The 15388-nt window shown below is 37.7% G+C and overlaps 1 protein-coding gene across 1 annotated transcript in view; it reads left to right on the top strand.

Annotated features, from left to right (window-relative positions):
* Nucleotides 1–6803: 6803 nt before the first annotated feature.
* LOC117026565 (cytochrome P450 2J2-like) overlaps nucleotides 6804–15388 on the top strand; it is a 31792-nt gene continuing 23207 nt past the window's right edge. Inside the window, exons 1-2 of the mRNA XM_033113351.1 lie at nucleotides 6804–7099; nucleotides 14857–15019. Coding sequence (XP_032969242.1) covers nucleotides 6890–7099; nucleotides 14857–15019 — 373 coding nt within the window. The 5' untranslated portion in view covers nucleotides 6804–6889. The remainder of the gene's footprint in view (nucleotides 7100–14856; nucleotides 15020–15388) is intronic.

Raw genomic sequence — 15388 nt, 5'->3', positions numbered from 1 at the left:
TGAGAACTATTGACTGATGTCTGCATTGCTCCAACCTCATGTCCTTCTCTATTTTCTCTTCACCAATCTACATGCATGTATAACATCTGCTAACACTGTTGCACTTTCAGACTATCCTCCCTGTTAGCAGGTACAAAAGGCGTTCTCTCTGTTTCTCTAATAGACTGGTCTTTATTTAAAGTCTCTTTTTGGCTCCTTTTCCACTTCTAAGTGCTAGCATACCTGAAAATCTCTTCTGGAACCTCTTTACTTCTCCATAACACTCTTCCTAAGTGACATCACCTATCCCATGACTTAAAAATCCTTCTTCCAAGAATACCATATGCAAGCCTTCAGCTGTCTACTTGATATGTCCACTTGGATATCTAACAAATGCATCAAATGTAACATGGCCCAAAGAGCCATATCTTCCCACCCAAACCTGTTCTTCCTCCAGTTTTCCCCATCTACTACTCACAATCGAAACATTAACTTAATGTTACTTAATTGTTAAACAGTGGTAAGAGAAGACATCCTTCCTTTGTTTCTGATCTTATTGGGAAAATATCTAGTTTTTTATCATTAAGATGATATGAGCTATAGATTTTTTGTAGATTTTCTTTACCAGATTAAAGAAATTCCCCTCTCTTCCTTATTTGAATTTTTATCATAATGGTTGTTGGTGTGATTGTTCATTTTATACGTCAAGTTGACTATGCCATGAGGTGTCCAGATGTTTGGTCAAATATTATCTTTTTTGTTTCTGTAAAACTGTTTTGGGATGAGTTTAAAATTTAAATCAATAGATTGAGGAAAGTAGATTGTGTTGCCTAACATGGGTGGGTCGAATACATTCAGTTGAAGCGTAAGTAGAATAAAAGCCTAAGTCTGACCCGCATCCAAATAAGAGGTTTCCTCCTGCCTCACAGCCTTGAGCTGGAACATCAATTTTTTTCCTGAATTTGGACTTGAATTGACACATCAGCTCTTCCTGGATCTCAGATTGGAACTATACCATCAGCAGCTCTCCTGGTGTAGTTATATTCCAGCGTGCTGACTGCAGATTGGGGCTTGTCAGCCTTCATAATCATGTGAGCCAATTTTTTATAAGATGGATATATACGTATATATCCTCAGGAGAAACCGAAGTAACACAGTTGGAATTTATCAAATGCTTTTGCTGCATCTACTTGATATAATCAGATGATTTTTCTTCTTCAGCCTGTTATTGTAAAATAGTACATTAATTGATTTTCAAATGTTGTACCAGCCCTGCATACCAGGGATAAATTCATACTGTCTTTACTTCATCCTCCATCATTGACAATGCTCCATGTCACACACTGCTTGTGACATGACAATTTCTCTCAAATAAAAACATTACGGTGCGTCTTCATCCACTTTATTCACTGGATCTCGCACTGGGCAACTTCTGGCTCTTCCCCAAAGTCAAAATGATTCAGGCCATCGAGGCAGGCATGACAGCGCAACTAAAGATACTCACGAAAGAGGACTTCCAGAACTTCAGAAAATTTCAAGAACAGTGGGATAAATACTTTCAATGTGAGGGGGAATATTTTGAGGGGGTTTAATGGCAATCTATCTTTTACTGTAATAAATTTTTTTTAACTTAAACATTCACTATTCTTTTTATGACAACTCATATTAAGTCCTTGAGTCCATGAATATGGGATGTCTTTCCATTTATTCATGTCTTTTTTAATTTCTTTGAGTAATATTTTATAGTTTTCAGTGCATAATTATTTTGCCTCCATGGTGAAGTTTATTCCTAAGTAATTTATTCTTTTTGATGCTGAACTAAAGTTATTTCTGTTCACATATGACGTTATCTCATAAGTAGAAAACCCTAAAAATTACACATACACACACACACACACACACACACACACACATACACACTGTTAGTACAAATAAATGAATTCAACTAAGTTTCAGGATACTAAAATCATTATGCAAAAATCAGTTGTGTTTCTATATACCAACAGTGAACAATCTGAAAGGGGTCTCTTTTTTTTAATCCATTTTGACAGACTCTGTCATTTAATTTTTGTATTTAGACCATTGGAATTTAAAGTGATTATTGCTACAGATTAATATCTACCATGTTCATTACTGTTTTCTATTCATTCTTCTTGATATTTCGTTTTTGTCTCTCCTTCTTTTTCTATCTTCTCTGGTTTTAATTGAGCATTTTATATATTTCCATTTTCTCTTCTGACTTAGCACATCAATTTTATTGTTTTCTTTAAACTTAAGTGCATTCCCTAGAGTTTACAATGTATGATTCCAACTGATTCAAATCCACTTTTAAATAACACTAAACTGCTTCATCAGTATTTCATTAGAGTACCTTATGACAGGGTTTTTCTAATTCCTTCTTTTGGTCCCTTGCATCATTCATATAATTTATCTATAAGCTATAATCATTGAATAAATTACTATTTTTATTTTGAACAAACTGTTATCTATTAGATCAATTAAGAAAAATAAAATAAAAGATTTATTTTACCTTCATTTATTTCTTCTCTAATGGTCTTTATTTCCTTATGGAGGTCTGAATTTCTGACCTATACCTTTTCCCTTCTTTCTGAAGAACTTCTTTAACATTTTTTGTAAGGCAGGTCTACAGACAACAAATTCCATCAATTTTTGTTTGAGAGAAACTTCACTTCTCCTTAACTTTTTTAAAGCTTAGGTAGTTTAGGATTTACTTTTATAAAAGTATGCTGGCAAATACTAAAACTCTATACCTGGAATTTCAATGTTATATAAACACGAAATACCCCATGTTAAATGCTGATTTTTCCATGCCTGACTCTATTGAACTATTGTGTATTATATAGAAAGACATTTTCAGACTTTTGTGACTACTTAAATTATTTCCTATTATTCCTCAGCAAAATCTTCATGAAATCTAAATGGCTGGTATTAAAAGTAGTTATTTTTTCTCCTGGAATATTCTAAAGTATGCCAATTTAGATTACCCTTCAAATTTCCAGGGCATTAGGGATATATAAGTAGAGTATCCAAGAATATTTTTCCATATTTATAGTTATTACAGGAATAACTTTATCATAGTTATTATCAAAAATTCCTTTGACTATCAGATAATTTAGAAATCCTAAGCAAACATAAGAAATATGATCAAGTTATTTTTTAATATAAGTATTACATCACATCAATCAATTTTAAGCTAAATTCTTAAAAGGATTCAAAAAACATTTGTGTCTTCTAATTGCCAGACAAAGTATTCGTGGGGTGGAAAATGTAAGAAAAATGATAGAAATAAAAACATCAAACTATTCTAATTCTTAAAATAAGAAATTTTCAAATTAAGAAATTATCATTGTTTCTTATAAAATATGCCTTGCTTTTAATCTCAAGTTCACTTTAAATACTTGACATAAAATTTAGTACCTAAAAATACTCTAACTAAATCATTTGTTAATATGTATACAGTGTTACTCTTCTGGATAGACAGGTTTAACACAATAATTTTCAATTAATGCTGAAAAACACTACTGCATAGTCACAGTCACAATTGATGATTAACTTATTAATGGATTACCAAATTATTTAGTAATTCACGGAGCATAAGGATCAATGAAGAGATGAGTCTGATAATTTCTTATTGTGCAATTAATATTCCACTCATTTACTTTACATGATTTGTTCAACAAAAGATTTCAAGCTTTCTCCTTTTTCTTTAATTTTTTTTTTTTTTAGAACAACTCAATGATTTGGGCAATTGGTTACTATAAGACAGAGACCATTAGGGGAAAAGTACAAAATGGCAAATGGCACTGAAATCCAATGCCAGTACTCATCTCATTATGGTTACAAATCAAGATATTAATTTTCATGTTATTCACTTTTCTTTAGACTATAAATCAAAGCCATTAACTTGAACCTGAGGTATGTATATACACAATCTTACACACAATACTTTTCACAAGTCATACTACATTTAAAGTTTTTGGGAATCAAATACCTGTGTTAATGGAAAAGAAGGAAACAGTATTCAACTAGGGAAGCTTATACTGATCATAGTAAGCTCTTAAAGTTAAAAGTGTCTTCCTTTTTCTTTGTACTAACCACAAGCTTACACAATGTCCTGAGAGTATTCATAATTAGAAAAAAATGTCAATCACAGCTTTAAAACTTTACTTTGGAACTAATAAGAAAGCAAATTGAAAGATGAGGCTTCATCTTTGTTTTCAAATAAGTGGTCTTAATTTTTTTATTATAGAAGATGTTTAAATCAGTTTGTTATAAATATATCTAAACCATTAAATTTTGCAGCTTTCAGGTGAAGTCTAGAACTTCATTTATACAAGTCTATGTGAAGAAGTCGATAGATTTCATTGAATCTTAAATGTGCCATTTAAGTCAATGGTACAATTTCTCACCTGCAGTACTATTTTAATGCAATAAAATAAAACTGTAAAAGGAAGAAGGGAGAAAACTAACCTTATAATTCATTGATTTGGAAATGGGTAAATATATTATGCTATAATAATAGAACTACCATATAATCCAGCAATTCCACTTCTGGGGAGTTATCTGAAGAAGACAAAAACACGAACTTGGAAGGATATATGCACCCACATTTCTTTGAAGCACTATTTACAGTGGCCAAGATATGGAAACAACCTAAATGTCCACTGAGGAATGAATGAACAAAGAAAATATGGCATATATATGTACATATATATGACAAATGATAGAAATATGAGTATGTGTGTATATATATACATATATACATATATATATATATATATGAGGTCTGACAATTATGTTCACAAACTTGTTGCAACGATGCTCCTAGCCTTTTTTGATATCAGAGGGATTATTTATTATGAATTTGTACCAACTGGACAAAGAGTTAACCAAGTTTACTATTTGGAAGTGCTGAAAAGGCTGCATGGAAAAGTTGGACGACCTGAACTTTTTGCCTACAATTCCTGGCTCTTGATCACAACAATGCACCAGCTCACAAGGCACTGTCTGGGAGGGAGTTTTTAGCCAGTAAACAAATAGCTGTATTCGAAAACCCTCCCTACTCACCTGATCTGTCCCCCAATGACTTCTTTCTTTACACAAAGATAAAGGAAATATTGAAAGGAAGACATTTTGATGACATTCAGGATATCAAGGTTAATACGACAACAGCTCTGATGTCCATTCCAGAAAGAGTTTCCAAACTGCTTTGAAGGGTGGACTACGCTCTGGCATCGATGCATAGCTTCCCAAGGGGAGTACTTTGAAGATGACCATAGTGATATTCAGCAATGAGGCATGCAGCATTTTTTCTAGGATGAGTTCACAAACTTAATTGTTAGATTTCGTATGTGTGTGTGTGTGTGTGTGTGTGTGTGTAAAAGAATATTTTTCAGCCATAAAAAAGAATGAAAAGAATAAAATCATTTGTAACAACATTGGTGTACTTCAAGCGCATTGTGCTAAGTGAACTCAGTCAGAGAAAAATAAATAACATACAATCTCACCTATACGTGTAACTTTAAAAAACTAAAAGAAAATGAAATAAAATCTCATGGACACAGTGAAGAGATTAGTGGTTTCTATAGGTGGGGGTTGGAAGACGGGCAAAATGAGCAGAGAGTCAAAAGATCCAAGTTTCCAGTTACAAGTCCTGGGGATGTAATACACAGCAAGGTGACTATAGTTAATAATGCTGTCTGTATTGCGTATTTGAAAGTTGCTAAAAGAGTACACCTTAGAAGTTCTCATCACAAAAAAAAATTTTTTGGTAACAATACATGGTGACAGAGATTAACTAGACTTATTGTGGTGATCATTTTGCAATGTATGCAATTATCGAATCATGATGTTATACACCTGAAACTCATATAATGTTATATGTCAGTTACACCTCAATTTTAAAAACTGTGGTGCAATGACAGAACGGTACTTAGCTGTTAAAGTGAATGAACTAAAGAGACATGCATCAACTTGGAGAGATCTCAAACACATAATACTGAGGGTTATTTTTTTAAAAAAGCAGTTGTACCATAATTCCGTTAAAATAACAGTTACATAAATATTAGTAACTTTGTGTGGATGCTAACAACTGGAGTAAAATAGGAAGATGTAGACTGGAAAGATAAAAGCTAAGCTCTGACCAGTATCTCCCTCTGGACTTTGGAAAGACACTTCCCTTCAGTGTTAATTAGCGCCTGCTAAGAACTAGGGGCAACACTAGGAGCTTTGCTATAATGATTTTTAATCTCCAAAACAGTTAGAAATACAGGACCTCTTTTAGATGTTTTGCAGACCGGTGGATTCATTCGTTTACCACGTATTTGGTACTTCACCTCTGTTTCCTCAGCTGGAAGATGGGACTAAGAAGAGTATCTGCCTAATTTTGTCAGAATGAAGCAATTTATGTAAAGAGGTGACTGAGCTGCCTGGCATATAATGAGTGCCCAAGAAATGACAGGTGACTGTTCCCCAGGATCAGTTCAGATCCTTGATCCCTGGCTGAGAAGGAGATTGAAAACTCGGAGCTCAAATGTTTGTGGAGCTCTCTGACATGCATTGAAACCATAAACCCAAGAGCCCCAATGGTCTTAGAGAAAGACTTTCCAAAACTTGTGGGTTCTCCTAGGAATCTAGCGCCTGGCCTCAGTCCTGCACGACGGGTGGCTGGCTGACGGGAAGTTCCCAGGGCGCGGTTCTGGGAGGGCCGGGCGAAGTTCAAGCACAGAAAACCGCCAGGCAAGTAGCAGCACGGAGAGGGCGTGACATACTCGGGGGAGGGGCGGCGCGGGGTGACACTGGGAGTTCCGGCCTTGCTGCAAGCACAGTAACAGAGAGGCCAGGATTGTCACCACTTCAGACAGCAGTGGAGTCAGTGGACATCGGAGCCATGCTCGCAGCGATGGGCTGCCTAGTGGCTGCCTTCTGGTCACTCCTCAATCCCCGCACTCTCCTGCTGGGTGCTGTCGTCTTTCTGTTCCTTGCCAATTACTTCAAAAGGCGGCGTCCCAACAACTACCCGCCTGGACCCCCGATTCTGCCTATCATTGGAAACTTCTTCCATATGGGCTTTAAGGAGCCACACCTGTCGCTTCAACAGGTAGGAGCAGGCGGTGGTGCTGAGCTGAGCCCTAAGCCTGACCTGCGGTACAAGGGCCATCCCGGGGCCTGAGGGCAGGAGGATGGTGGCTCTGCCGCTAAATTAGCCATTACCCTGGTGAATCCCGCTTTGAGCCTTGTTGTCCTCAGGGTCAGCTGGCGTGATTTCTGAAACCTTCCCTTTCTAGGCGTGAAATATTGTTAACTGTTGGCGATTTAAGTGTGCTAGGCGTGCCACATTCTAATGCATTTCATTGTGTCATGTTAAATATCGGAGCATCCTATGGTGATCTGGTCTCCTTGTCTTCTGTAATACTATTATCCTTCCCAAACGCTGTACTTTCCATTTCCCATGTGTAAAATGGTACTACTAGTAAATCGTCACCACTTTAAACTGAACTGCTGCCATCACCACAATTGAGCCCCTCACATTCAGCCTTCTCTCCCTGCAATCCACTCTCTAAAGTAATCCTTTAAAAATGGCATTCCTCAGCTTTCATTTTCTTAGCGCTCCTGGCTGCTAAGTCTCCTTAACAGAGTTCAGACTCCTTAGGGAGCCACGTGGAACCCTTATGACCCAGCCTCTTTCCACTTCTTTATAATCATCTCCCATCAGGGCTCCCTAACTGTGGCCACTCTGAATTCCTTAAAAGTTTTCTCCAACATCCAACATTTTCTCAACAATCCTCAACTGATTTCCTGCCTCTCTGCACAGGTACCTTGCTGAGACACAGCACTGTGATAGGTGGTTGTGAAGATTAAATAAAACAGTAATGGTCAATATAACATGGCCTATGGTAGGTGCACAAAAAATGTTAGTTCCCCTTTCCCCTGAAATGCCTGGAGCACTTTAAACACAAGTCCATATACGCAAGTGCTGGTGGAGAAGGTTTTATCACTTTCTGGGAGAAACACCCAATTGGTAACACTAAGTTACAGGATTAGTCACAGAATTTTAAAGCCAGGCTCCTAAACCTGTACCCTTGTTAAGAAATGTGCCATTTAGTTCCAATATTGGGACATTTTTCTGTTTTCCTTCTGGTAGTGATTGCCAGTTTGATTCCATTACGGTGAGAGGACATACTCAGTATAATTCCAATTTTTAAAAATATGTGAAGTTTGGCTTTATGACCCAGGATACAGTCCCATGCATGCTTGAAAAAAATGTGCACTAGTTAAACGCAGATTTTTGACTGAGCAGGAGGTCTGGGCCTCTAACCCTGGGTCATCTGTACTCTGCTGTTGTTGGGCAGTGTTCCTATAAGTTAATTAGACCTTATTGGATGATGGCGTTGTTTAATTGTCCTATATGCTTGCTGACTTCTTATGTACTGATTGTATCAGTTACTAGGAGGTTCATGTTGAGGTCTCCAATAATAATTACAGGTTTGTCTATTTTTCTACTCAGTACTGGTAGTTTTTCCTTTATGTACTTGGCAGATCTTTTATTTGGTGCATATGCAATAAAATTGTTAGGTCATCTTGGTGAGTTGACATTATTACATAATATCTTTCTTTATCCCTGGTGATGTTCTTTGCCTGAACTTTACTCTATCTGATATAACATTGCCATATCAGCTCTCTTTTGATTATTATTTGCATGATCTATGCTTCTCCATTGTATTATTTTAACCTACTTATATCATATTTAAAATCAGTTTCTTATAGCATGTAGATGGATCATTTTTTTTTCATTCTGTCAATCTTTCATTTTGTTCTGTTTTAGTGTTTTTTAAGATTTTTATTAAAAAATATAGCTAACAGACAGTATTATATTAGTTTCAGGTGTACACCACAGTTATTTAACATTTATAAATGTTAAATCGCTCAAGAAGTGATCACCATAAGTGCAACAACCATCTGACACCATACTATGCTATCACAATATTATTGACTATATTCCCTGTGCTGTATATTATATCCCTAGGACTTACTTGTTTTATACCTGGAAATATGGACCTTTCATTCCCCTTCACCTTTTCACCCTTTTGTAATTTTTCAACTACAATCGACATTCAATATTATTTTATATTAATTTCGGGTGTACAGCATAGTTGTTAGACATTTATATAATTTAAGAAGTGATCCCCCTGTATAATCTAGTACCCATCTAGCACTGTAAATATTTATTACCATATTATTGACTGTATTCCCTATGATTTACTTTACATTGCCGTGACTATTTTGTAACTAACAATTTGCACTTCTTAATGCCTTAACTTTTTTCACCCTGCCCTCCAACCCCTCCCATCTATCACCCAACATATCCAGTATCAACCTGAAACCATACATAGTTATTACAATATTATCGACTATGCTCCTTAGCCTATACCCTACATCCCCATAACCACTTTTTAACAACCAATTTTTACTTCTTAATCCAGTCCCCTGTTTTTTATCCACACCCCCAAACTTCCTACCATCTGGCAACCATCAAAATGTTTTCTGTATCTATGATTCTGTTTCTGTTTCATTGGTTCATTTTGTTCTTTAGCTTCTATGTATAAGTGAAATCACATTAGGTCTGTCTTTCTCTGTCTGACACTCCACTCAGCACAGTTCCCTCCAGGTCCATCCATACCGCCGCAGATGGCAAGAACCCATTCCCTTCCATAGCCAAGCAATATTCCATTGTATATATGTGCCACCTGTTCTTCATCCATTCTTCTATGGATGAACAACCAGGCTGCCTCCACATCTTGGTCATTGTAAACAATGCTGCAATGAATATATGGATGCACACATCCCCTTGAAATAATATTTTGGGTTTCTATGGATAATTACACGGAAGTGGAATTACTGGGTCCTTCTTTGTGTCTTGTTATAGCCAGCCTTTATGGGTTTTTTATTTGTTTGTTTCCATTTTCATGAAATATGTTTTTCCATCCCTTTACTTTCCATCTGTGTGTGTATCTTTCAATCTGAAGTGAGTCTCCTGCAGGCAGCATAGGTAAGAGTTTGTTTTCTTATCCATTCATCCATCCTATGACTTTTGATTGTAGCATTTAATCTATTTACATCAAAAGTACGTGTTGATAGATGTGTACCTGATGCCATTTTATTATTCATAATTTTATTTTATTTTTTTTTCCTTCTTAAAGAAGTCCCTCTAACATTCCTTGTAATACTGGTTTGGTGGTGGGGATCTCCTATATATTTCTTGTCTGGGAAGCCTTTTATCTGCCCTTCAATTTTAAATGATAGCCTTGCTGGATAGGGTAACCTTGGTTGTAGACCTTTCATTGTGTTGAATATTTTGTGCCAATCCCTTGTGGCCCTTGTCAGTTGAGAAATCAGCTGACAATCTTATGGGAGCTCCCTTGTAGGTAACTAACTGCATTTCCCTTGCAGCTTTTAGTATTCTCTCTGTCTTTAACCTTTGCCATTTCAATTATAATGTGTCTTGGTGTGGGTGTCTTTGGGTTGATATTGTTTGGGACTCTCTGTGCCTCCTGGAATGTATGACTGTTTCCTTTGCCAGGTTAGGAAAATTTTCAGTCGTTATTTCTTCAAATAGGTTCTCAATCCCTTGCTTTCTCTCTTCTCCTTCTGGTACTCCTATGACATGAATGTAGTTATGCTTATTGTTGTTCCACAGGTCTCTTAAACTATCCTCCTTTTTTTGGATTCTTTTTTCTTTTTGCTGTTATAACTGGGTATTTTATGCTACCTTGTCTTCTAAATCACTGATTCTATCCTCTGCTTCATCTAGTCTGCTGGTGATTCCCTCTAGTGCATTCTTCATTTCAGTTATCATATTCTTCACTTCTGACTAGCTGTTTTTTATGGTTTCTATGTTCTTTTTTATGCTTGCAGTCTCTTTGTTGAAGTTCTCACTAAGCTCCTTGAGTATTCTTATAACCGTTCTTTTGAACTCTTTATCTGGTAGGTTGTTTGCCTCCACTTCGTTTCATTCTTTTTCTGGAGTTTTCTCCTATTCTTTCATTTGGGATGCATTTTTTGTTTCTTTATATTGGCTGCCTCTCTGTGTTTGTTTCTATGTGTTAGGTACATCAGCTATGTCTCCCATCTTGGCCGGGTGGCCTTATGTAGTAGATGACCTTGGAGCCTTGGCACATTTTCCCTGGTCACCTGCTCTGGGTGCTCCCTTGTGTATCCCTTGTGTGGGTTGTGTGTGCCCTCCTGTTTTAGTTGAGCCTGGATGGCTATTGGCATGTGAGTAGGTGGGATTGACACTCAGGCTTATTGGCTGTAGGATTTGGCCCTATCCACAGCATACAACCTGCTATGTAAGGGGCTTATGTCACTGAGTGGAATTTGCCTCAGCGTTGTGGTACTTGTTAAGACTGTTTGATATGTGTGCCACTTGAGGGATTAATTGGGTGGTGCTCTGCTGTGGCCTGAAGCTAACCTGCAGTTATGTTGGTTCTGGAGCCTCTTGGAGGTGCTCCTGTGCAGGCCCAGCTCACCCACTGCTTGTGACCTGGTAGGAGCTACAAAGTGGTTGTTTGCTGCCTGTATCTGCTAATCACATTTAATTGGAGAATTTAGATCATTTATATTTAATGTAATTATTGATATGTTAATCATATGTCTGCCATTTTATCATTTATTTTCTATTTTTTCCTCTCTTTTATTCTGTCTGTTTCTTCTTTCCTGTCTTGCTGTGACTCACTTGAACATATTTCTTTAAGAATTCAATATTAATTTAGTGTTTTTGAATATATCTCTGTATTTTGTTTTCAGTGGTTGCTGTAAAGATTGCAAGATGCATACATAGCTTAATGAAGTCTGCTAGTTTCAACATTTTACCACCTTATGATCATTTAGGTCCCTTTATCCTCTCCACTTTGTAATATATATGTCTTAAATATTAGATTTTCAAGAAATTTTATGATTCAAAAAAAAAGTTAAGAACCACTGTTATAAAGTTTTAGTCCTTATTTCCTTAGGTTTTTTTTCTTTTTTGCTTTATTGGATAGAAATGCTTTTTAACTATAAAAGCTGTAAATACACGTTGAGACATTTTAAAATACAGTTATATGAATAAGAAAGAATCTCACTGCTTCTTTCACCCACACCTCCCTCAGCACTCACATACTCACACACAGACACACACACACACACACACACACACACTGCTCACTGCCGGTGAGAGTTCAGAGGAACAAACCCTCTCACGTAGGGCAGCTAGGAGTCAGAATCAATACACCTACTTGCTTCCTTTTCCTTTTTCTTTCTTTGTCTCTTCATTCTGTTGGCTCTGGAGTTAATGACTTAAATTAAGCACGATCTCTCTCAACTTTATATCTCTTCATGATCATGTTTCAACTCTTTTCTCACTAAACCTCCAACTTTAATTGTTCTTTATCCTAAACGTTATTTTGCTCCAGCTTATTATTTACTTAATCCTACATTTGGAATTTTTATCTCTCATATTAAATATCCTGTGTCCTATTACTTTTCTTTGCCTTTTACAGCTCCTATGTTAATGCTTTTCTCTTTATTCTACTATTTTCATTTTTGGTTTTAAGCCAGTTTTAGCCCACTGAACCATCATCTTATTTTTAGTTGCTTTCATTTCTTTACTGTGTATTTTTTTAATGACTCATTCAGTGTTGTACATTGAAAAGTATGCTCTACCTTACAAAGATTTCTCTGATTTCTGAGGGTCATACATTTATTTCCACATAAATCAATTGGCAGAGTGCCTCATACAGCACACTTAAAAATTGTAATATATAACTATAGTCAATACAGGGCTTCAAGAGATCATTTGACCTATCCATGTTTACACAGCTGATAATACCATAAAGATTATCCAGTAGTATTTGTCTAGAAATATACAGTGGCAGAGAACAGGTAGAGATGGAACTCGGAAGAACTTCATTTCATAACAACTACTAGAGTGCAGAGTGCCTTCCAAGTACAGGCTGAGATTCTAGGTAGTACTCATAATCAGGTAGGAGTCATTTCGCTCAACCTGAGATTTTTAGCTGTTCTAAAACATCCTTAATAAATATCCTAGAGTAATCAAGAAATCCTTTTATGTAGCCTGAACAGTTCATCCTGGCATTCAGCAAGATGAAATAAAAAACCTGCTTGATTTACATGACCCCATTCCCTGCTGTTTGTTAGAAGTAAACACATGTGCTTCAGAGGCAGACCAGCTCAAGATGGAATCTTGGCTCAATGCTTTCTAGCAAGACATGACATACTGTGCTAGAGATGTACAAAGATTGATGGAGGTCTCTGGGTCATAAGAACAATGGAAAGATTGAGTCAGGCTCGGTGTTTTAATGTGGGAGCAGGGAGGTAGAATGAGACTGAATCCACTGTATTTGCTCTGATGGGGGTGGTGGCGTTCCGGACACTAAGGGTGACATGGGGGAGCATAAGTGCTTGGGAATCAGGGAGGAGGGGCCACACACACCTGGAGAAAAAGAAGCCCTTCTATTTCATCCACTGCCAGCAACGTGACACAGCCTGGTGGACAAGACACAGGGGCAGGGTTTTATGAAAGTCGTCTCTTGAATAGACAGGTCAGGAAAGACTTTGACTGGTGACCATTCACTGTTATTCAACCCATCTTGCACATACCTGCACCTTTGTGCATCCTCATGACACACCCACAGGCTTTTCCGTTCTCGTCACCGCTCCCCCTCTCATTCTCACTTTCACTCTCTCTCCCACTAAACTCACCCACTAGGTCCCGGCACCAACTCAGGTTCATGTTCTTGTCCTCCAATCTCACGGAATGCCTGCCAAATTCTCTCCACCACTCAATAGCTTTGTCACCTTGGCTACCTTACTTCAACTAGGACTCATTTTCGTTTTCTGAAAGACAAGGAAAATCATTACTACCTTAGGGTGGTTGTGAGATTGAGTATGATAAAACGTGAAAGGGGCTTAACGTGAAACCCAGGAATGTGGGCCTCTGTGACCACGAGTGCCTTCCTCCCACACATCCATGTGCGCCTGTCCTCTCTGCCACCATGAGCATGCGTTCACATCCCTTTGCACACAGAGCCCGGTGATTCCTCAGAGACTTGAGTGGCTCTGCACCAGGTACCAGGAAGCAAAATGCCTTTCACATTGCTGCTGTCATTCTGCCTCACAGAACCCTTTGAGGGAGGAATCATTTTTTCCTTTTATAGCTGGGGAGCTGAGGCTCAAAAAAGGGAAATGACTCTCTCCAGAGCCCACAGCTAGTGAAGCATAGAGCTAAGATTCGAATGTGGTTCCGGAGCTAGAGTGCTTTTCTCCCAACCTGACCCCAGCCCTATAATGAATTTTCCATCCGCTAGCCGAGGTTGAGGAAAGGGACATTCTCTTTTGGTTAGACAGAGATGATTTATTAAGAAGCCCATGCTTGCTACACCAGACTTACACTAAACAGATGTCAGCCCTCTTTGGTGAGTCACGTGTGTTGAAATCCCTCCCTTCACTAGACTCTAAGATGCTTGAGTTTAGAGACCCATTTATTTCATTATAGTTATAGCTTTATAAGCTGTTTTCAGGACGATGGTAGATGTTTGCTCAATTCGTGTAGGTTGACTACATGAATGAATATTTTATAAGGCCTGTCCAGGTCCTTCAGTGAATTAAATCCAGGTCTGATTGACAGGAGGAGAAAAGGAAACAGGGAGGGACATTCCCATCAATTCAAGGTGTGCACACACATGCATGCACTTGCAGACTGCCCTCAATACAAGCTGCCCAGCTACACACACTCCCTTCTTTCCTGCACACACAGCCATGTGCATATTCATCTGTAATTATTGAACTGTTTTTCAGCATGTGAAGAAATATGGGAACATTTTAAGCATGGAAGTTGGTCACTTCTCTACAGTTATTATAACTGGATTACCCTTAATCAAAGAAGCCCTTGTCCACCAGGGCCAAAAGATTGTGAACCGCCCCGTGGCCCCTATCCGAGACTTGATCTTCAAGAACAATGGTAAGTTTTTTGACCAATGGAAGATGTATATGTTTAATATTCTTAAGGTCTGTTCAAGGTGCCTCTGTGACTATAATTCTCCACCACTCCCCAGAGACAAGCCCATTATAAAATTCCTGCCATTAAAGGAAGTGGGATGCTCACATTTCCCTATTTAAGGTACCGTCTCACAGGATTCGGCAGGGTGAGCATTAATGTCAGGGATTTGGGAAAAGTTGCATCTCCTGCATGAACTCACTTTAGATGCTATGATTGACAAGTAACCCATCATTCAATGATAGCAGAGAAAGAGGCAATGCATTCGCTTTTTCTGGTTTTCCATACAAATTTCTTCCCCTAGGAAACGTATGTGGATCTGCTTCCTTCTGC

This window comes from Rhinolophus ferrumequinum, chromosome 9 (assembly GCF_004115265.2).
Source record: "Rhinolophus ferrumequinum isolate MPI-CBG mRhiFer1 chromosome 9, mRhiFer1_v1.p, whole genome shotgun sequence".
Taxonomy (NCBI): domain Eukaryota; kingdom Metazoa; phylum Chordata; class Mammalia; order Chiroptera; family Rhinolophidae; genus Rhinolophus; species Rhinolophus ferrumequinum.
The sequence above is the reverse complement of the archived record's forward strand: the minus strand, read 5'-3'. Positions and strand labels throughout refer to the sequence as shown.